The 22,401-nt window shown below is 43.4% G+C and overlaps 1 protein-coding gene across 2 annotated transcripts in view; it reads left to right on the forward strand.

Moving 5' to 3' along the window:
* The window catches only part of si:dkeyp-97b10.3 (NACHT, LRR and PYD domains-containing protein 1b allele 3), an 84,673-nt gene that overhangs the window by 47,035 nt on the left and 15,237 nt on the right, over window positions 1-22,401 (forward strand). For both annotated transcript variants that reach the window (XM_055646364.1, XM_055646365.1), the window contains exons 7-14: window positions 1,054-1,098; window positions 3,658-3,701; window positions 3,839-3,891; window positions 4,269-4,486; window positions 5,687-5,940; window positions 8,170-8,304; window positions 15,990-16,128; window positions 17,614-17,667. In XM_055646364.1, the coding sequence (XP_055502339.1) occupies window positions 1,054-1,098; window positions 3,658-3,701; window positions 3,839-3,891; window positions 4,269-4,486; window positions 5,687-5,940; window positions 8,170-8,304; window positions 15,990-16,128; window positions 17,614-17,667 (942 nt within the window). The remainder of the gene's footprint in view (window positions 1-1,053; window positions 1,099-3,657; window positions 3,702-3,838; window positions 3,892-4,268; window positions 4,487-5,686; window positions 5,941-8,169; window positions 8,305-15,989; window positions 16,129-17,613; window positions 17,668-22,401) is intronic.

Consider the following 22,401-nt stretch of genomic DNA (forward strand, 5'->3'; position numbering starts at 1 on the left):
GACAACCAAATTCAAGTGCAGTTTCATACCATTTCATGCAGGGTGTAACCACCATAAAACCATACAAAATACCACATAAACACCACACTCAGAGTTCAGTAGACATTCAGTGTGTTCAATTGATTCACAGCTCACACAGATTTGTGACCTCTCCCTCCCCCATCTTGCAGAGACTGAGCCACATCCACACTTCCGGGTTTTATAAACCCTCCCCCTCCCACCGGCAGGAGAGTGGCCTTCATGGCGTGATTGACATGAGAGAGATTCTCAACATTTTTTAAACACTAATAACGCTATTATTTTTAATTGATGGGAAGAATGCTCTGCACCTGATGAGCAGAGGGGGACTGAATAAGATATCCAAAAATCACAGCCATAAGTGGTAGCGTTTTATCTAAAATCAATATACAGTGCAAACAGGAAGTGGTCAAATTTAGACCACCAACCATTTGCTGTGCTTTTTTTCTAACCAACCACCAACAACCATTTGCTGCGCTTTATTTCAAACCAACCACATTTTCATTTTCAAACCACATTCAGGGCACTGAAGGTCAGTAAAACCACACTCACAGTTTAGTAGACATGTTGTCAGTGTTATTCACAGCTCAGAATGAGAGACGGGACCCTCTCGCGTCCCCCATCTAGCAGAGACTGACTGATGCACTCAACACTTCCAGGTTTTATAGTCCCTCCGGAAGGGGCGTGGCCTTCAGGAGAGAGAATCTTAACATTTTTTAAACACTAATAACTCTTTTATTTTTCATCGATGGGAAAAATCCTCTTGTCCTGCGCAGCGGAGGGGAACTGAGTAAGATGGCCAAATATCACAGCCGTAAGTGGCAGCGTTTTTTAATGTGTGTGCTGAACATGATGCCTCGATAAACTAATCTCATCTGCCTGCACTTGATCCATATCCCTCCATTCCCTGCATATCCATTGGAGAAGGCCAAAACTAAACTAAAGCTGGTTAGAGGACATTTTGCTATGCAAAGTTTTGATCTTCCTTCCTCTATGGACACACAGGAGAGCTAATTATGACATTATATTTTACAGAAAACTGCAGCACTGATGAGACAGCAACCACAAATCCACACCCAGGTCAATTTATTTTAATGATTAATATATATATTCTAGACTAAGTGGGACCTGTTGAGGTGGGGGGGGGGGGGGGGGGGGGGAGAGGTGGTGAGGGGGGAGGGGTGAGGGAGGGAGTTGGGGAGGGGGGGAATGGGGGAGATGTGGGTAATGGGAGGGTGTTGGGGAAGGGGGGGGTGGGGGTGGTGGGGGGGGGGGGGGGTGGGAGGGGGGGGATGGGGGAGGGGGGGGTGTGTGGGGGGGGGGGGGGTGGGGAATGGGGTGGGGTGGGGAAGAGGGGGAGTGTGGGGGAAGGGGGGAGGGGGAAAGGGGGGGGGGGGTGGGGTGAGGGGAGGGGGGAAGGGGGGTGGTGGGGGAAGGGGGGGTGTGGATGAAGGGGTTGTGTGTGGGGGGGGAGGAGGGATGTGGAGGAAGGGGGGTGTGGTGGGGAGGGGGGGGAGTGTGGGGGGGGGGGGGGGGAGGGGGGGGGGGGGGGGTGGGGGGGGGGGCGTGGGAGGGGGGAGGAGGGGTGGTCGCAGCAGATGCAGCTCGCACACTGCTCATCCCACACCTTCAGCTTTCGGCCTCACGCTGCAGCTCCTGGTCCCACTACGACTTTACTCAGAGGCTTCTGGTTCCACATAACAGCTCCCGGCTTATCGTGCTGTCGCTGTAGAGGCAGCCCGCACGCTGCTCTCTGCCCGCACGGCTTGTGGACTCCGCCCCACCTCTGGGGCTTTATTCTCCTCGCCCCGATGATTGACAGCGGGTGCCGGAAGGGGCATTACCTTCATGGTGAATGACAGGCGAGAAGATCAATTTTTTAAGGTTTCATAACTTTTGCAATATTCCAGCGGTCGGAACAAAACCTGCTGCGCATGGAGCAGTGGAGAACGGTGAGCATGGTGGCGGAAAAATCCTAGCGATATAGGCTACCATTTTTGCACAAATTTAAGAACAACGCAAACCGGAAGAGGACAAGATGAGAGTTTTAGTAATAGTATAGAACATATACCAATGGCCTGAATAGCTAAAAAATTATCTTTGGAAAATTGTTATTTGTTATTTTTTATTTACTGGTGGCAGAAATGTTACGTTGCAGGCAGATCCTTTTGTTGACTCCTATTTAAAACTCAATGTATTTTCACATCATTTATTCCACTGGAGAATTTAGATTTTGGGTTGGGCTGTTTTTCCAACAATGCCCATAATCCTCAGCAGGTGAGAGGTTTGTTGATGCCATATATTAGTTCACAGTTGCCATCAAACATCTCCATGTGATGTTGTCCGTTGTTTTCCAACCAGTTTTCCTCTTACCTCTCGATGGTGACAGTTCTTTCTTGAGAAATATTAGATTCAGTTCCATAGGTTGCTCATCCCTTATCCTAAGCGCTCATATTTTATACGGGAATTTGCAGAACGAGTATTAGCAGACAATTCCACGACTGGCACATTGATTGAAATAAAATATCTGCTTTTACAATGATCCGGTATGATTGGCATCTAGCCTGATAGAGCCTTGTATCTAGAGTGCCAGGGCACATGTTATCGAAGGAGGTTAGCCATTTATGTAGCTCCAGGAGCTATGCTATATCAAACCACCCAAAGGCAAAGGGATTTTCAGCAAAATAATTTTGATAAAAAAACATCTTTCTGTTGGGTGTTGGATTTAATACCTTAATCACACAGAGATTAAAATTAGATCTCTCAAAGGGAAGGAAGAATAGGTTGTAGTGGCCATTTGGCCTGTTTTGCATGTCTTTGATGATGGCATGTGCCTTTAAATTTTAGACTGCCCGTTATATTGTGGGTGGGATTTATGACGTGTTTTTACCTTAGATGCTTGCGCAGAAGTTTAGTTTTTAGATAGTGTTTGAAGAGACGATGGGGAAGGTGATCATGGTAGAAGATCTAAAGGAGATCATGCCAGTGTTACGGAGACACGAGGAGTTTACTAATGTCTAAAGTAATAAGCTGGAGTTCGAAGAAGATTGTAGTAACGAGTCGGATGTATCTTACTGTTTTCTATCAACAATAAAGCATTTAGTCATCAAAATAATGTGTTTTGAAGCCATATCTCAGAAGAAACTCTGAAGGTCTCTGTGAGTGAGCTCGCATGCATTTAGAAGACACCCCCTTCAACCATTCTCATCCAAATAGTGGCTATGGTGCTAATTACCTGAAAGATATGAAATTCTACCGCTGTATAGATTTGAGGAGAGAGATTAGACAAACCAATGCATTTCTGCCTGAGGCATTGCCGTGGTAACTTATGTCATAAAGTCATACAGCACGGAAACAGGCCCTTCGGCCCAACATGCCCATGCCGACAAAGATGCCCCATCTGCACTATCTCCACCTATCTGCATCTGGCCCATATCTCACTCAACCTTTCCTATCCATGTACCTGTCGAAGTGCCTTTTAAAGTAACACTTTACAGTAACAGTAACAGTTTTTATAGTAAACATTGTGAAGTAACAGATAATCTTACATTTCAGTTACAATCGTTTCATATTCTTACGTTCAATATTTTACATACAACTATTTTCTTTACAAACAAAAATCTGTTTTTTCTCTCATAGGCTTCTACATCAAGTCACCATGTCCATTCTGTGACAGACATCAGGTGAGAAACATTTTTAATTTACTTCTATGCTATAAATTTCCAAAATGAATTGAGGGGCAAAATGAGAATTGCAATATGAGCGAGCATCTGTGCGAAATGTTGTGACCAATTCCAATGAATTTTCCTTTAAAATACAGAATCAAAACTTTGAACAAGTAACACCAAGACACATCTCGGAGGAGCGTTTCTGGTAGGCATTTTTCACAAACTTTGTACACATAATCAATTGATTAGTACAGGTGTTTAAGAAGGAACTGCAGATGCTGGAAAATCAAAGGTAGACAAAAGTGCTGGAGAAACTCAGCGAGTGCAGCAGCATCTATGGAGCGAAGGAAATAAGCAACGTTTCGGGCCGAAACCCTTTCCAGACTGAACAAACAGGTGTCAGGGGTTTATGGGGAGAAGGCAGGAGAATGGGGTTGAGAGGGAAAGATAGACCTGTCATGATTGAATGGTGGAGTAGACTTGATGGGCTGAATGGCCTAATTCTGCTCCTATCACTTATGAGTGCAGAGTGTTAGCATGAAGACAATTTTAATTAATCTTCCTTTATATCTTTACATACAGTTTGAAGTTGCAGCACGAAGGAAGCTATCAATGTGTTGCCACCGGCCTGGTATTTGAAGTGACAGATAAAGTTGACATTATTTACTCAATTCTGTCCTGGTGTAAATATGACACCTTTCTGAAAGACAACTGGAAACTCTGTGGCCCACTGTTTGATGTGAAGAGTGACCCCACCAGACTAAAAAGCATTTACTTCCCTCACTCTCTCTGCTTAGCAAGTAAGGAGATTTTTTTTGTTGCATATAATAAATTGTGCATTTTCTTAATTTTGTTACTTGTAGACTTTGCCGCTGAACGCCACATTGTCCTCCACTAGGTGGCAGAATAAACCCAGTTTGGAGTGACAATATTTTGTATGGCAAACACCAATAATGCATCCATGAGTTTGATCGTAGCCCTCACTGGTTTCCTTTTATAGACTTACAAAGTCTGCAAGAATCCTCCAACACACGTCTATAAATTAGAGTTTTATGTTCCCTCACCAACACTTTTATGGCTCCTGTATTACAATGCAACGACATGTTTGCAGGAAAGCTTAAAATGCTGGAGGAACTTCACAGATAACGAAGATGGGGTTATGAATTGCAGCAGGATCTTGATCGGTTGGGCAGGTGGACTGGGGAATGGTTGATGGAATTTAATTCAGAGAAATGTGAGGTGTTGCCTTTTGGGAAGTCTGACAAGGCTACACATTGAATGGTAGGGCTCTGGGTAGTGTTGTAGAGCAGAGGGATCTGGGAATGCGGGTACATAGTTCATTGAAAATAGCATCACAGTTAGATAGGGTGGTCAAAACAGGCTTTAGGCACATTGGCCTTCATCGCTCAGTATTGAGTTTAGAAGTTGGGAGGTCATGTTGCAGCATTGGTGAGGCCACTGGTGAGGCCACGTTCAGAGTGTTGTGTTCAGTTTTTGATCACCGTGTTATAGGAAAGATGTTGCCAGGCTGGAAAGGGTGCAGAGAAGATTTAGGAGGATGTTGCCAGGGCTTGAGATGGTGGAGTGGTGGAAGAAATGGGAGTCCGGGAAAGAAAGAGGGAGTTGATGGGCAAGGGGGAATTACTTGAAGTTGGAGAATTCAATGTTCGTGCCATCGAGTTATAAGCGGAATATAAGGCTCTGTTCCTTCACTGTGTGTGTGGCCTCACTCTGTCAATGGATGAGGCTAAGGTCAGAGAGATTGGGTAGGGAATGTGAGGGCGAGTGAAAATGGGTAGGGACCGGGAACTCTATAGCCATTGATACATGGGCATGGAATGACAACTAGTAATGATTTTCAGATCTTTATTTTCTAGGATGCCTGCTTCTCCTGTATAAACCAAGAGCTGGCATCAAACCACCACATTCCTGATACTGTACTTGTGGAACGATGACTAAAAAATGTTTTATCTTTATAATAATAATTTTTTTTTTCACAGATAGCTCATCTGATTTAAAATTTAAAATTTTACACATAAAGGACAAGGATGCTGAAATAGAGCCAGTTACCGATCATTCAACGTCACATGTTCAGTGGAATGTGAGTTCTTTGTCGCCTGTTGGACCAATATTCCAGAGCTCTTCCCAGGATGTGCAACATCACGGAGCGGTGCTGATTTACAAAGTCATTAATGACCATCAGTCCTTACTGTTTCATGTGTACATAGCAGCAAACAATGATTCTGTAATTAAGGTAGGAACACTTATTTTTTATTTATTTTTTTTTTAAATCTATCCATCTATTAATTTATTTATTTATTTATGTATTTATTTATTTATTTATTTTTGAGCTCAACATTTATTGACATAACAAAATACACATACAGACAAAACAAAGAAACGCAAAAGACAGTCGCAGAATGACAAAATACAAATCACCTAACCCCTATTGGCATCGCATCAAATCCTCTTAACATTCTATCGTAAAAGCATCTTATTCACAGGCACCAGAGCAAACTCATCCATTCATATCCTTACTCAATCCTGGCATTTGTAATAGTACTGGTTTCCATATAATATTGAAGGCATCAGTCCTCAACTGGAGTTTAGCCGTTATACTTTCCATCAAGTATACGTTTTTCAATCTTTCCTGCCACTGTTGAACATTTGGTGGCATTTCCTTTCTGATGGAACACTTCTAAATCTCTTTATTCAGCGTCAACCTTATTACATTAAACCCTCGCAATAACAGACCTCGTTAGTTTAGTTTAGTTTATTGTCACGTGCAAAGAGGTACAGTAAAAAGCTTTTGTGGCGTGCCCATCAGTCAGCGACAAGATAATTAATACATGATTATCGATGCATAATAACAGATTTTGGGTACAGCCGACCGAATCTTTATCTCTCTACATCATCGTCTATATCTCTCGTTTCCCTTTTCCCTGACTCGTCTGAAGAAGGGTCTCAGCTCGAAATGTCACCCTTTCCTTCTCTCCAGAGATGCTGCCTGTCCCGCTGAGTTATTCCAGCTTTCTGTATCTATCTTCTGTTGCAAACCGAGTTTGTTGTTTCACGGAATGGCCACTAGGTGGATGGATGGAGTGATTCTTGGTTGAGTTTTGTTTTACAAATACAGGTACAGGGTCTCAGGTAGAGACCCTTCTTCAGACTGTCTGAAGAAAGGTCTCGACCCGAAACGTCACTTATTCCCTTTCTCCGGAGATGATTCCGAAATCGCTGAATTCCTCCAGTTTTTTGTGTCTTATCTTCGGTTTAAACCAGCATCTGCAGTTCCTTCCTACACATTTTGTCCACTGTACATTGTCATTGCTCTGTTTCTTCTACTGGCCTTCCTTACTACTGTACTAATATAGTGTATACAACTACAAAGCACAGTGGCGCAACGGTGGAGCTGCTGCCTTACAGTACCAGAGACCCAGGTTCGATCCTGACTAAGGGTGGTGCCTGTACGGAGTTTGTACCTTCTCTCTGTGACCGCGTACTTTCCTCCGGGTGCTCCAGTTTCCTCCCACATTTCAAAGACGTGCAGGTTTGTAGGTTAATTGGCTTTGACAAAAATTGTCCCTAATGTGTGGGATAGTGTTGTGTATGGGGTAATCGCTGGTCGGCGTGGATTTGGTGGGCCGATGGACCTATTCTCATACAGTATCTATAAAATAACATCTAGAAACTGTTTTGAATACTTCAGAGAACTACCCATTTGAATAGTGTTTTTGAACCATGTTAGCTTAGTTTAGTTTAAAGACACAGCATGGGAACACAGAGTGCACGCTGACCAGTGAACACCCCGTACACTAGTTCTATCCTCTGCACTAGGGACAAGTCACAGTGTATAGAATAGAGCTAGCACAGTGGTTCCTCCCACATTGCAAAGACAGATACCCTCGTTGTGACAACGTGGCTTCCCCACCCCCCCGGGTGTCCACGCTCACCCCAGCTCCCCCACACACAGGGGCCAACTCACGGTGCGCAGGATAGAACCAGCGACCCGTACCAGCCAACCAAACCGCAAACCTGCACATCTCCGTCACGCAACAGGGACCCTGAGCAACCGAAGGAAACCCACGCTGACACTGGGAGCGCCCGAGGTCAGGATCGAACCCAGGTCTCTGTAAGGTAGCAACTCTTTTGCTGTACCACTCTGCCATCCCAAGGTCTTGTGTATTTTGCGTCCTTTTTGCTGTTTATGGCATATTGTATATTTATTGGCTGTTTTTCCATTACTCCTGTACATATTAACCCTCTTCTTCAGTTGTAGCAGACATTCGGTAATAAACGACACCATCTTCCCCCCCCCCCTTGTGGTCTATTATAGCGAGAGTATTTCTGCTTTTTGATATGTGCATCTTGCATTAAGTATCAATAATATTTCATCCATAATCGAGTGCATCAATTAGTTAATAATTGATGGAAATATAAAAGAATTAAAAAGTGTGACTGACTACTCACAATCATTTTTCAGGACATCATAAAGGCAGAGAAACACACAAAACAAAAATCTGTGAAAATCGATAAGCCCACAGCTTGCTACAAAAAGCTGACCAGCGGCAAAACATATCGACTCCTGAGCGAACCGTCCGCAGAGATAATCCCTGAGGTACGTCGCAGCAAATAATTACAGACTTCTTTCAAATAACTTGCATTCAGAGCTTCCTGTATCTATACGGTATACTTATACAGCTGCTCGTTGCGACCTTCCCCACAGCTAACAATGAACCAGTCTACATTTCCTAGATCATCGTCTGCTTTGATCTGCCATTTTCACACATTACTCTTCCATATCTCTGGTCGGAAGAAAGGTCTCTAACCGAAACATCACCGAGGAAGATTGTTCCCGATGTTGGGGAAGTCCAGAACAAGGGGTCGCAGTTTAAGGATAAGGGGGAAGTCTTTTAGGACCGAGATGAGAAAATCATTTTTTACACAAAGAGTGGTGAATCTGTGGAATTCTCTGCCACAGAAGGTAGTTGAGGCCAGTTCATTGGCTATATTTAAGAGGGAGTTAGATGTGGCCCTTGTGGCTAAAGGGATCAGGGGGTATGGAGAGAAGGCAGGTACAGGATACTGAGTTGGATGATCAGCCATGATCATATTGAATGGCGGTGCAGGCTCGAAGGGCTGAATGGCTTACTCCTGCGCCTATTTTCTATGTTTCTATTCTTTTTCTCCAGAGGTGCTGTCTGACCCGCTGAGTTACTCCAGCATTTTGCATCTATCTTTAGCCTCCCTCTTCCCTGACTCTCAGTCTGAAGAAGGGTCTCGACCTGAAACATCACCCATTCCTTCTCTCCGGATATGCTGCCCGTCCCGCTGAGTTACCCCGACATTTTGTGTCTATCTTTGGTGTAAACCAGCATCTGCAGTTCCTTCATTATACAAACACAATACACCATTTCAAAATGCAGCTGTTTTCCAGAATTATGATCTAAAATATACTGAAATCATGTATGTTTTTTGTCTGTAAAAAAGCAAGTAAGCAAAAGTACTGCACATGCGCATCTAAATTTCTAAATTTGGGCTGCAATTAAATAATTGCTGTGCTTGGGAAATATACTATAGATCCAGCACCGATTTTCTGCCACCCTTGGTTTCAGAATGAGAATGTATAAAGAGATCCCAGCATCTCTGAGAAGATTCCCTCTCTCGAATTAAGTGTCAGTCTAGATTATTTACATAAGTGCTGAACCTTCAACTATGAATGCTTATTAATAATAATATTAATAAAACGGGTCTGTTACACCTGAGCTATGACTAACCTGGGATGATTCTTCAGCATTCTGTACATCAGATGTTTTCGAACTTGGGGCTGCAGAAGCAAAGATCAGCTGCATATTGCCTGTGAAACTCACTTCCCTACAAATATGCTGTTCATAACAAAGTTTGCATTTTTTAAACGTGTCAGCGGTTCTTTGAAGCTTTCTGAAAGCCCATACTTGCATGAGTTTTTTCAGATCTTGTATTAAAAGTCCCTTGTGTTTAAGGTTTTTAAGTCAGATTGTCCATATGTTGATTTAGATAGCTTACTCATTATATTCCAACTCTGCATTATGTGGTGCTTACATGTTTAATCTTCAGCTTTCTCCTTGGCCTATAACTTGCTACACGCAGAACAATAATAGTCTCTTTACATCCATACTTCCCCTCACCGATTGCTGCCAACTTGTGAGCTGTGATTATCTCTTTAACGTAGGCAAACTCTGGGAACCTTTGATTTAGTTTTAGAGATACAGTGCGGAAACAGGCCCTTCGGCCCACCGAGTCTGTACCGACCAGCGATCCACACACATTAACACTATCCTACACACACCAGGGACAATTTTCACTTATACCAAGCCAATTAACCTACAAATCTGTACGCCTTTGAAATGTGGGAGGAAACAAGATCTCAGGGAAAACCCACGTGGGTGAACGTACAAACTCCGTAGAGAACGTACAAACTCAGCACCCGCAGTTGGGATCGAACCCAGGTCTCTGGCGCTGCAAGCGCTAAAGGCAGCAACTCTACCGCTGCGCCACCGTGCTGCCCGTATGTATGTATTAAATTAGTGAAAGGACACTAAAGACTAGAATTAATAATGCTGAAACAGGAGAACATAGTATGTTTGTTTGCCGTGTTTTTGCCCTGATATTTAAGATATGGGAGGGTTGAATTAGACAACATGGGCTGAGTGGTCACATTGACTTCAACAGAAGTGAGTTTCAGGCAAGTTGTATCGTGGATGGTGAACGTCCCAGCTCAAACCACTCTCCTCTGTTTATAAGTGATAGGAGCAGAATTAGGCCATTCGGCCCATCTAGTCTACTCCGCCATTCAATCATGGCCAATCTATCTTTCCCTCTCAATCCAATTCTCCTACCTTCCCCATAACCCCTGACAACTGTACTAATCAACAATCTATCTATCTCTGCCTCCACAGCCTTCTGTGGCAATGAATTCCACAGATTCACCTCCCTCTGACTAAAGCGATTCCTCCTCATCTCCTTCCTAAAGGAATGTCCTTTCATTCTGATGCTATGACCTCTAGTCCTAGACTGTCCCACTAGTGGAAACATCCTCTCCACATCCACTCTATCCAGGCCTTTCACTATTCGGTGTAAGTTCCCCCTCATCCTTCTAAACTCCAGCGAGTACAAGCCCAGTGCCATCAAACGCTCATCATATGTTAACCCACTCATTACTGGGATCATTCTAATCAACCTCCTCTGGACCCTCTCCAGCACCAGCACATGCTTCCTCAGATATGGGACCCACAATTGCCCACAATATTCCAAATTTAAGACAATCCAAGGCTGCTGATGCTGATATCTGCTCCATCTCACAATTTTCTGTGCACTGCTGTGTTAGGAAGGTCCCATTAACTCCATACTGAAGAAAGAACATGCCGCTTGCAAACACTCACCTCATCAGCCTGACCAGGATTAGTCAGGTACAGACCAGGCACTTGTGACTTCCTGGGAATATTTTCCAGATTAGCGCCTCCCCCGGCCAGCCCCATCTTAAATGCATCCATTCATTCTGCAGCAACACTCCCTGTAACCGCAAGACTGCATGCAGTATGTTCCTTTGAGAACAGCCGGTAAAGATTTTGTTGGAAGGAACTGCAGATGCTGGTTTACACCAAAGATAGACAGAAAATGTTGGAGTAACTCGGCTGGGTCAGGCAGCATCGCTGGAGAAAAGGAATAGATGACATTTCGGGACGAGACCTTTCTTCAGACTGGGAGCCAGGACGGAGGGAAGCTGGAGGTATGAAAATGTCCAGACTAATCAGAACCAGAACCTTCTGAACCTGTTCATATCTCTAGTTTCCCGCCCCCCTGAGTCTGAAGAAGGGTTCTGATCCGAAACGTCGCCTATTCTTTTCCTCCGAAGATGCTGCCTGACCTGCTGAGTTACAGGGTCTTGGTGAGACCACACCTGGAGTATTGCGTACAGTTTTGGTCTCCTAATCTGAGGAAAGGCATTCTTGCCATCAGAGAAGGTTCACCAGACTGATTCCTGGGATCTCAGGACTTTCATATGAAGAAAGACTGGATAGACTCGGCTTGTACTCGCTTGAATTTAGAAGATTGAGAGGGGACCTTATAGAAACTTACAAAATTCTTAAGGGGTTGGACAGGCTAGATGCAGGAAGATTGTTCCCGATGTTGGGGAAGTCCAGAACAAGGGGTCACAGTTTAAGGATAAGGGGAAAATCTTTTAGGACCGAGATGAGAAAAACATTTTTCACACAGAGAGCGGTGAATCTGTGGAATTCTCTGCCACAGAAGGTAGTTGAGGCCAGTTCATTGGCTATATTTAAGAGGGAGTTAGATGTGGCCCTTGTGGCTAAAGGGATCGGGGGTATGGAGAGAAGGCAGGTTCAGGATACTGAGTTGGATGATCAGCCATGATCATATTGAATGGCGGTGCAGGCTCGAAGGGCCGAATGGCCTACTCCTGCAACTATTTTCTATGTTACTCCAGCATCTTGCCCGTAAAGATTGTTAGGTTATATTGTCACAAGTGTGGGAACTTGCATCGCATCGGTGGAGAACTCTGAGCTGAAATTGTTGATGTCATTTCCAATGCAGCGTTTCTTCTTCTTTTTGCGTATGGCGTGCACAGCCTAAAGTTGTAGAGCAAGGGTAGACATCCAGGCCAGGACAGTGTCGGTTACTAGATGGATGGCTTTGATGGCCCCAGGGAAAAGCCTCAGTGGGCTATACTGAGGAAACCAAATGAAGCACTTTTTCTGAACCAAGAGCAAAAGAATGGCCAAGGGGCCATCACAGCTCTTTGGAGGCTGCAAGAAAACTGAAGTGCAGAGATAAACTATGTGGGAAATGTGCTTTATGATTACTTTGCAGCTGTCATCACAGTTCTGCAAAGTAGTAAAGAAAGATGAATGTGAAATGTTGGTTGGAATAAATGTTGCAAAAAAGGAACTACTAAAGATAACGGTATCTTTAATAGCAGACAAGTCATCAGTTCTTCATTGTACATCAACTGAGGAGGGAATTGCAAGGATGCTGAGTACAATTTTACTATTCTCCGTGGCTGCGAGAATGTGTCAGAGGACTGTTGATTTTGGAGAATGGGAATGAAAGAGCCATTCGTTCATCTGATCCATGTTTCATTGTTTATTCTGGCTTCGGCTGTATTTGCACACAGTTAGTCTTTGATGGAGAGTTAAATGGCAATGTCCCCCACTCTTGTTTCAAGTTGCATCTACTTCACATGCCTGGTCCAGTCACATTGTATTGCAGAGCAAGCTGATGTGTTCACAGCTCTACTCCTTCATGGTCCTGAAGAAGGGGCTCCTGTTTCTAGAGGTTCCTTGTTGTTCATGTTAGGAGCTTCTGCACCTGCTGGTCTTCCGGGATGGGAAATGACTTATGGAAGGAAAGAGGGCATTTGGCCCATCGGGTCCATGCTGGCTCTCAGCAAGGTACTCCCATTCCTCTGCATCATTTTTCCCAGTGGCCCTGCAACTAATTTTCATTCACATGCTCATCACCTCCAGTAGTGGAGCATTAGAGCAGCATCTGAAGAACATGTTTTGGGTCGGGACCATAAGACATAGGAGCAGAATTAGGCCATTCGGCCCACCGAATCTGCTCCACCATTCGATCATGGCTGATCTATCTTTCCCTCTCAAACCCATTCTCCTGCCTCCTCTCCACAACCTTTGGCATCCTTACTAATCAAGAACCTATCAATTAGTTTAGTTGAAAGTTTAAAGATACAGCGGGGGGGGGGAACAGGCCCTTCGGCCCACTGAGTCCACCCCGACCAGCGTTCCCCGCACACTAACACTATCCTACACACACTAGGGACAATTTACAATTTTATTATGCCGATAAGCCGGCAAACCTGTACGTCTTTGGAGTGTGGGAGGAAACTGGAGCTCCTGTAGAAAACTCACGCTGGTCACGGGGAGAACGTGCAAACTCCGTGCAGACAGCACCCGTAGTTAGAATTGAACCTGGGTCTCTGGGGCAGCAACTCTAATTCTCTGCCACCATGCCGCCCCTGTCAATCCTGCTTTGAAAATACCCAATAACTTCGCCTCCACCACCATCTGTGGTAATGAACTCCATAGATACACCTTCCTCTGGCTAAATAAATTCCTCCTCATCTCCATTCTAAAGGTTCATCCTTTTATTCAGAGGCTGAGCCTTCCTGTCCCAGATTCCCCTGCTACTGGAAACTGTCTCCACATCCATTCTATCTAGGCCTTTCATTATTCGGTAGGTTTAAATGAGATCATCCCCCCACCTCTCATCTTTATAAACTCCAGGGAATACAGGACTAGAACCATCAAACGATTCTCATTTGTTAACCTAATCATCCCCAGGAATCCTTCTGGTAAACCTCATCTGTACCCTCCCCAGTGCCAGAAATATCCTTCCTCAGATTATAGGACCCTGCTTCAATGTTAATGAAAACAGATGTGCTCCCGACTTCTATTCTGCCAGTGGCCAATAATTGGGACCATTCTCTGCAGCACTTACTCTGCCTTAGGAAAGATACAATTGTTCTTCACCCTGCAGCCAGTCGCAAGGAGCTTTCTAACAAAATAAATTGCTTGATTGCAGCAAATACAAATCTGTTGATGCCCAGTCCTTTAAATTGCTTTGTGCTCTTAACTCCTGCGGTGATTTACCATTTCTCACCCTCAAGCATCCAATTAGAGGCATTACGATGCCTGGTGCTTGCCTGAAGTATTTTAACAGTTGATTAGGCATATTAATATGACCAAGGCTTAAGAGTTCAGAATCAAGCATCTTTCTTTCCTCTTCATTAAGGTCAAATGAAATTAGGTTCTATGCAGTATGGTTTTGTTGGGGTTTGTCTGAAGGGGCTGTCCCACTTGGGTGACCTAATCTGCGAGTTCTGGCGAGTTTGCCCTCGACATACACACAGCACGGTCGACACAAGGTCGTAGGAGGTCTTTGTAACTCTCCTTCATGCTCGAGAGTAGTACCCGTGTGTAGTGGCAGATTTGGCCCGTGTGTAGCGTGTACTCGAGGCCTCAGCTGGGTCACGGCGTATTTTTCAATATGTTGAAAAATGCCCGCGAGTAATAAAAGGGCGCCATGGAAAAAATCTATACTTTTTTTTACTAGGTTTAGTCATAATAGGTCATAGTAGGTCGGCATGTTAGTCGTAGGTAATCGAGGGTAGTCGAAGGTAGTCGTAGATATAGACAATAGGTGCAGGAGTAGGCCATTAGGTCCTTCGAGCCAGCACCGCCATTCAATGTGATCGTCCCCAATCAGTACCCCGTTCCTGCCTTCTCCCCATATCCCCCTGACTCCGCTACCTTTAAGAGCCCTATCTAACTCTCTCTTGAAAATATCCAGAGAACCGGCCTCCACCGCCCTCTGAGGCAGAGAATTCCACAGACTCACAACTCTGTGAGAAAAAGTGTTTCCTCGTCTCCGTTCTAAATGGCTTACCCCTTATTCTTAAACTGTGGCCCTTGGTTCTGGACTCCCCCAACTTCGGGAACATGTTTTCTGCCTCTAGCGTGTCCAAACCCTTAACAATCTTATATGTTTCAATAAGATATCCTCTCATCCTCCTAAACTCCAGAGGGTACAAGCCCAGCCGCTCCATTCTCTAGATAGTCTTCAACATAGTCGAGGGAGGTCGAAGGAGGTCTTCAACATGACATTTTTTCAAACTCTCCTAAACGCTTCTAAACTCGCCAATTAGGTCGCTCTAGTGAGACAGCCCCTTTAAGTTATCATTAATATTCATTCAGAAATCCCAAGCACTCTTACCTTTTCTATTGTGCCCTTTGTAATAAAAAATCATAAGTCTGTCTATGAAGAACTTGTTCACAATTTTCTGACAAACTATTGGTCTCTCTGTAGGCAAAGAGGATATTGCACCATTGAAAACGCGTGTTTATTGTCAAGTGCATGTACTCGATCGTTAATTGACAGAAAGATACAGCATGGCAACAGGCCCTCCAGCCCAATGAGCCCACACCCACCATCGATCACCCGTTCACGCTAGTTCTATACTATTGCACGTTTGCATCCACTCGCCACACATTAAGGGCAACCTACTAACCTGCATGTCCTTGGGATGTGGGAGGAAACTAGAGCACCCGGAGGAAACCCAAATGGGCAAACTCCACACAGAAAGCATCAGAGATCAGGATCGACCGTGCGTCCATGGCACTGTGAGGCAGCAGCTCGACTAGCTATGCCACTGTGAAGTCTGAGATGGTGCCATTTTCTTTCCATTGAATAAAATATTATAATATGTTATTTATGTCTCATTAGGAGATTGAATTCATGGACATGACATCTTTTAAATGTAAAAGTTACTTTGAAGTATATTTAGAACAAGGAGAAGATCTTCAGCTGAAACTGATGGACAAAGAGTCAGATGAAGTCATATGGACATCCAAACTGCGGGAGTGTAAGTACCTACCAAATGCAAACATACCCTTAGATAATTTTAATTATGATCTCAGCTTGCTTGCGACAAAAACATTTAACTTGCATCCATTTTCGAAGCTGATTTAATTCAATGATAGTCACTGCTGGTATTGCCTTTCACTGAAATTGATAGCTGACATGTAGTGTGTGAAGATAGACACAAAAGGCTGGAGTAACTCAGTGGGTCAGGCAGCATCTCAGGAGAAAAGGAATGGGTGACATTTTGGGTCGAGACCCTTCTTCAGACTTGAGAGTCAGGAAAGGGGAACGAGAGACCTAGACAGTACTTACGAGAATTTAATGGAAGGAATGCTAAAAACAATGATAAACAAGGAAATGTGGGGCACATAATAGGCCATTGTTGGCTGTGGGATAGGTAACAAGGAGATAATATGGACAGAGGAACTTAACAGGACGATAGTAAAATTAGTACAAAGACTAGGGTGGGGGAGGGACAGAGAGGGAGGGGATGATTTACTTGCCAGTTCTCCAGTGAACTTTACATAAAATGCCCAGATAAGAAATTCACCAGATTTTGATATTTTGATTGTTATCACACATATGACCCATCTGTTTTCCATTTAGTAATCTTTGACTCCATCTGTTTTATCAATGATAAAGATAATTACTCCTCTCATTTATTTCCCTCTAATCTGCCATAATATGCACCTTCATCTGCATCTTCACAGCTGAAATCACTACTCATTGGACTCTTTTCACTCCAAAATATTCCCATTATTTCCAAACTCAGTTCATTGTACTCTAACCAATCCAACTCATATTCAATCCTAATCCAATTCAGTCTTTGCAAGAATCCCAATAATTGACATCATTCATTTTGTATCCAGTCACGTTTTAATCTCAACCCAATTTAATGTTACAGTACAAAATCAGAATGTTTGATGCATATAACCATATAACAATTACAGCACGGAAACAGGCCATCTCAGCCCTTCTAGTCCTACTCTCACCTAGTCCCATCTACCTGCACTCAGACCATAACCCTCCATTCCTTTCCCGTCCATATACCTATCCAATTTATTTTTAAATGACAAAATCCAACCTGCCTCCACCACTTCCACTGGAAGCTCATTCCACACAGCTACCACTCTCTGAGTAAAGAAGTTCCCCTAAACTCTGTCCCTTAATTCTCAAATCATGTCCTCTTAGTTGAATCTTCCCTACTCTCAATGGAAAAAGCTTATCCACGTCAACTCTGTCTATCCCTCTCATCATTTTAAAGACCTGTATCATATATTTTTCTCTTTTCAATCCTGATGATATGTTTTTTAAAAGGATTACATTGAATTAGGTTGTAAAATTATTTATTATGCATTTTTATACTATATTTAACATTGTTCATCAGTCCAGAGTTGTGGATTTTATTAAATCTGCGTATTCATCCAGTTTGCATTGTCATGCCTTTTCCTTTTAATCAGAAGAGTATCTTTCTGTGATGTTTCAGGTGACTGGCCGATCAATAAGCAGAATGAACCAGCAAAAGAAAGAAACATTAACAGTATGTTTTTACTATGGCATTTACTTAAAACAAGATATAAAGATTGCTTAATCTAGCAAAAGACCATTTGGTACAGTTTTTTTGGATAACTTTTAAGGCACACAATTGCAGGTGTCTTTGTTTCTGTGGCACAAAAAAATGTCTCAAAAAATCCCTGAAAACGGATTGTTGTATTGGTATCAGAGTGTTGACGATACATGGTTCTAATAGAAACCTCCAAAGGATTTAGAAGGAACTTCTGAAAATTAAAGTATTGTGTTAAATTAGACCTTGAACAAAGATGGTGCATGCCCTCCAAGCTAATTTCCTACACTTTGTCATCTGCTGGGGAAATGCATGTGTGCATATGTTAAGCAAAAGCGGGGTTAGATCTTGCGTTTAGACATGATGCCACCAATCCCACCCTCGAGCCTGCAATGAGTTAGAGGTGTGGACAGGAAATGTGACTGAGCAGATCACTGCATGAGGATATGATTCTTTACCAAGTTTTACACAATGGTACATGATAGAGAAGGAACATGCCTTTGGACTAAGGTGCTTCAAAGAATGTAGACAAAAGTGCTGGAGAAACTCAGCGGGTGCGGCAGCATCTATGGAGCGAAGGAAATAGGCAAAGTTTCGGGCCGAAACCCGACTGATGCAGGGTGGGGGGTGGCGGGAAGAAGAAAGGAAAAGGAGGAGCCCGAGGGCTGAGGGGGAGCTGAGAAGGGGAGGAGACAGCAAGGGCTACCAGAAATTGGAGAAGTCAATGTTCAAGCCACTGGGGTGCAAACTGCCCATATGAGGTGCTGCTCCTCCAATTTCCGGTGGTGCTCACTCTGGCCATGGAGGAGACCCAGGACAGAAAGGTCGGATTCGTAATGGGAGGGGGACTACAATAATGGACATGCAGTTGTACAGTAAGAAAATTTCCACTTTGTGCAACCAATGCAGGGAATGGATTTCAGGGGAATTAAGGCTTGGAATTATTTAAAAAGAGGTTGATTTGAAAGCAAATTGTGGGATCCTGTGAGATTGCATTTAATATTGATTTTAATCGATAATGATCCTGTGAAGTGCCTTGAGACTTTAGGAAATATTTCCATGTTCTTTTGAAACTAAACTTGCCGATCAACCTGTAGTGGCCATTTGACCTGTTTTGCATGTCATTGTGGATGGCATGTTCCTTTAAATTTTAGACTGCCCGTTATAATGTGGGTGGGATTTATGACGTGTCTTTGGGCGTGTTTATGCAGCTTAACTGCTTGCGTGGTAGTTTAGTTGGTTAGATTTGTTTTGGAGTGAAGAGAGAGAAGGTTAATCCCTCGACCATGTCAAGCCACATGTCAAGATCATGTGAAGCATGGAGACACGAGGAGTTTTCTAGTATCTGAAGTAATGAGCTGGAGTTCGAAGAAGATTGCCGAACAAGTCGGAAAAACCTTGGATGTATCTTACTGTTTTATATCTACAATAATGAAAATATTCATTCAAAGACTGTGTGCTGAAGCTTTATGAAAGGAGAAGCTCTGAAGGTCTCTGGGGCATCTTGCATGCGTACCGAAGATATTCCCCTTATCCCGTCTCACCCAATTAGTGGCTAGGGAGTTAATTTCCAGAAAGATTTGAAAAATCTGCCGCTACGTTAAGTCGAAGGATACCTCCGGCAGGGGGGTAATTGCCAGTCCCAGAGAGTGGGACAGAAGATAAGTAGAAGCGAACCTCCGGCGGGGGTAAATACCAGTCCCTGAGATAGGGACAGAAGATCGAAGTGCAAAGGCTAAGACCTTGGAGAGGCGCAGCCATAGAAGATTGGTTCCAATCGTGGAACTGAAGAAGATCTCGGCCAGAAAGAGCCTTGAGGTCTATCATCAGCATCGGAACATATCTGAAGACGTATCACTGGATTTGTGAGTACGAATCGATTATTATCTTTTGAATTAAAATCACAGTTTTAATTAAAAGAATTCTGTTACAGAGCTCAAGATGCTGTTTTCTCCAGCGTGTCTGGGAAAGGCAGACCGACCTTAGATTGTTTTGAATCTCTTATGATAAAGCGCATTCCATTTGAATTAGCATCATTTATTTTGCACCCTGGAATTAGAGAGAGGTTCTCTACATTATCGGTATGGTTTAGTTTTGGAAGAAATTGTTGATAATAACAAAGTCACTTAGAAGCAGAGACTTTTTCGACTAATTTAAAGACTTGGCAATCTGCCAAGACCTCTTTTAAATCATGAATAAAGATGAAGATGAGGGCAGAGCTATGCCAGAAGAGCCACGTGGTGATGAAATAGAAACGGGAGATAGTATCTCAAATGTATCTTCACGAAGATCAGGCCGCAGATCTGGTTGCTCAGCCAGTTCGGTTTGCGAGGGCTTCTGCTCAATTGGGAGCAGAAGCTGATTTAGCAGCGCTCTCAATAGAAGCGGATGCTATGAAGAAAAAACATGAATTGGCCCGACAGCAAGATGAGATGGCGCGATGTCAGGAACAACTGGAATTAGATACAAAGTTGAAGGTGGCTAAAGCCAGAAAGGACATACTGGAAAGTGATGGGTCTAGATGCAGCTCTAGATCGTCAAAGACGATGAGCACTAGACAGAGAGCCAAAACTGCTCAGAGTGAATTGGCAGTTGGATCGATTCCACGGTCAAAGTCCACAGGATACCTTGGATTGGAAAACCTAAATAGGTTGAGTGAACCTTCAGCTCAGCAAATGGGTGCTAGACCGAAACTAGCTACGATGGGAACATCCGTACAAACTCGAGATGGACCAGTGGACCAAGGAGAAGGGAATCAGGTTGGTCTATTGACACTGCTGAATAAGCAATCTGAATTCAACGAGATTATAGCTCGACAAAATACCTCTCTCATTCTGCCACCAGTTGAAATTCCTATGTATGGTGGAGATCCTTTGGGGTATGAAACTTTCATAAGAGCCATAGAAGAGGTATTAGAGACAAAAGTTAAGGATGAAAAGGAGCGCTTACGATTTCTGGTGAGGTACACAAAAGGAAGTATGAAGGTGCTTGTGGAAAATTGTCAGACGGAGCCAGGCAACCAGGGCTATTATAAGGCGAGAAGATTACTAAAGGGACGTTTTGGTGATGAACAGAGGATTGCGAATGCATACATTGAAAAGGCCCATGCTTGGAAAGAAATCAAGCCAGAAGATGTGGATAAATTGAGTGACTATGCAATATTTCTGAGAAGATGTTGCAGCTCGATGAAAAATCTTGGCTACATGGAGGAAATTAATCTTTCAAGTAATATGAGAATCATCATTAACAAGTTGCCCAGAAGAATGAGAGAAAAGTGGAGAGATAGGGCTGGTAAATTACGAGATAAGAGCAAACAAGTAGCCAGACTACCAGATCTGGTGGAATTTTTAGAAAGAGAAGTACGGTACATGTCAGATTCATGCAACGGGATTATTGAAGAAGCCAAGCCACTTGCAATTTATAAGGGTTCTACCTATGTCAAAACTAAACAAAAGACAGGGCCTAAGAAAAGCAATGTTGCTACCAATATAATACCTGAGAAGGTGTTGGGTGGTGCCAAAGAGGATGCACCGACCAGAAAGAATGAATTTTGTCCATTTTGTGATGAAGTAGGTCACACCATAAGATGGTTAGAAGATCGAGGGGGGATCTTATAGAAACTTACAAAATTCTTAAGGGGTTGGACAGGCTAGATGCAGGAAGATTGCTCCCGATGTTGGGGAAGTCCAGAACAAGGGGTCACAGTTTAAGGATAAAGGGGAAATCTTTTAGGACCGAGATGAGGAAAACTTTTTTCACACAGAGAGTGGTGAATCTCTGGAATTCTCTCCCGCAGAAGGTAGTTGAGGCCAGTTCATTGGCTATATTTAAGAGGGAGTTAGATGTGGCCCTTGTGGCTAAAGGGATCAGGGGGTATGGAGAGAAGGCAGGTACAGGATACTGAGTTGGATGATCAGCCATGATCATATTGAATGGCGGTGCAGGCTCGAAGGGCCGAATGGCCTACTCCTGCACCTATTTTCTATGTTTCTATGGTGTTAAAGACAAGAAATATGAAAAAAAAGATGGGCTTTTTAAAAAGGAATGGAATCTGCTATGGATGTTTAAAGAAGGGGCACATGGTAAAAGACTGTAAGTGCCCAATAATTTGTGACAAATGTAAGCAGAATCATCCTGATGTGCTTCATACTGTAAAGAAAGAGCCAGATCTTACTGAGCAGAAAAAGGAGTCAGCGGATGTTAATGCTAACACCTCGTCTCAAGTAACTGCACATATTGGGGCCGGCGGAGAGAAAGCATGCATTTTCTCTATTTTACCAGTACAAGTGAGAAATAGGAAAACTAATGTAGTGTTGCAAACATACGCATTTCTGGATCATGGAAGTTCAGCTACTTTTTGCACAGAGAATTTGATGAGAAGGTTGGACATAACTGGAGAGAAAGTTAAAATTCAAATGCATACCATGAATAAAGAAAAGGATTACCATAGTTATTATAGAACAAATATGGAGATATCCAGTTTGGATGAAGATAATTTTATTCCAATTTCAGAGGTTTTCACACATGAAACAATGCCTGTTGGTCGTCAAAATGTACCCAGATGTGAAGACTTACAGCAATGGCCTTACCTGAAAGATGTCAAAATATCAAAGATAAATTCTGATATTGACTTACTTATTGGAACAAATGCTCTGAGAGCATTAGAACCTGTACAGATAATTAGGAGCCAAGGGGATGGACCGTATGCTA

The sequence above is a fragment of the Leucoraja erinacea genome, chromosome 14, assembly GCF_028641065.1.
Source record: "Leucoraja erinacea ecotype New England chromosome 14, Leri_hhj_1, whole genome shotgun sequence".
Classification (NCBI taxonomy): domain Eukaryota; kingdom Metazoa; phylum Chordata; class Chondrichthyes; order Rajiformes; family Rajidae; genus Leucoraja; species Leucoraja erinaceus.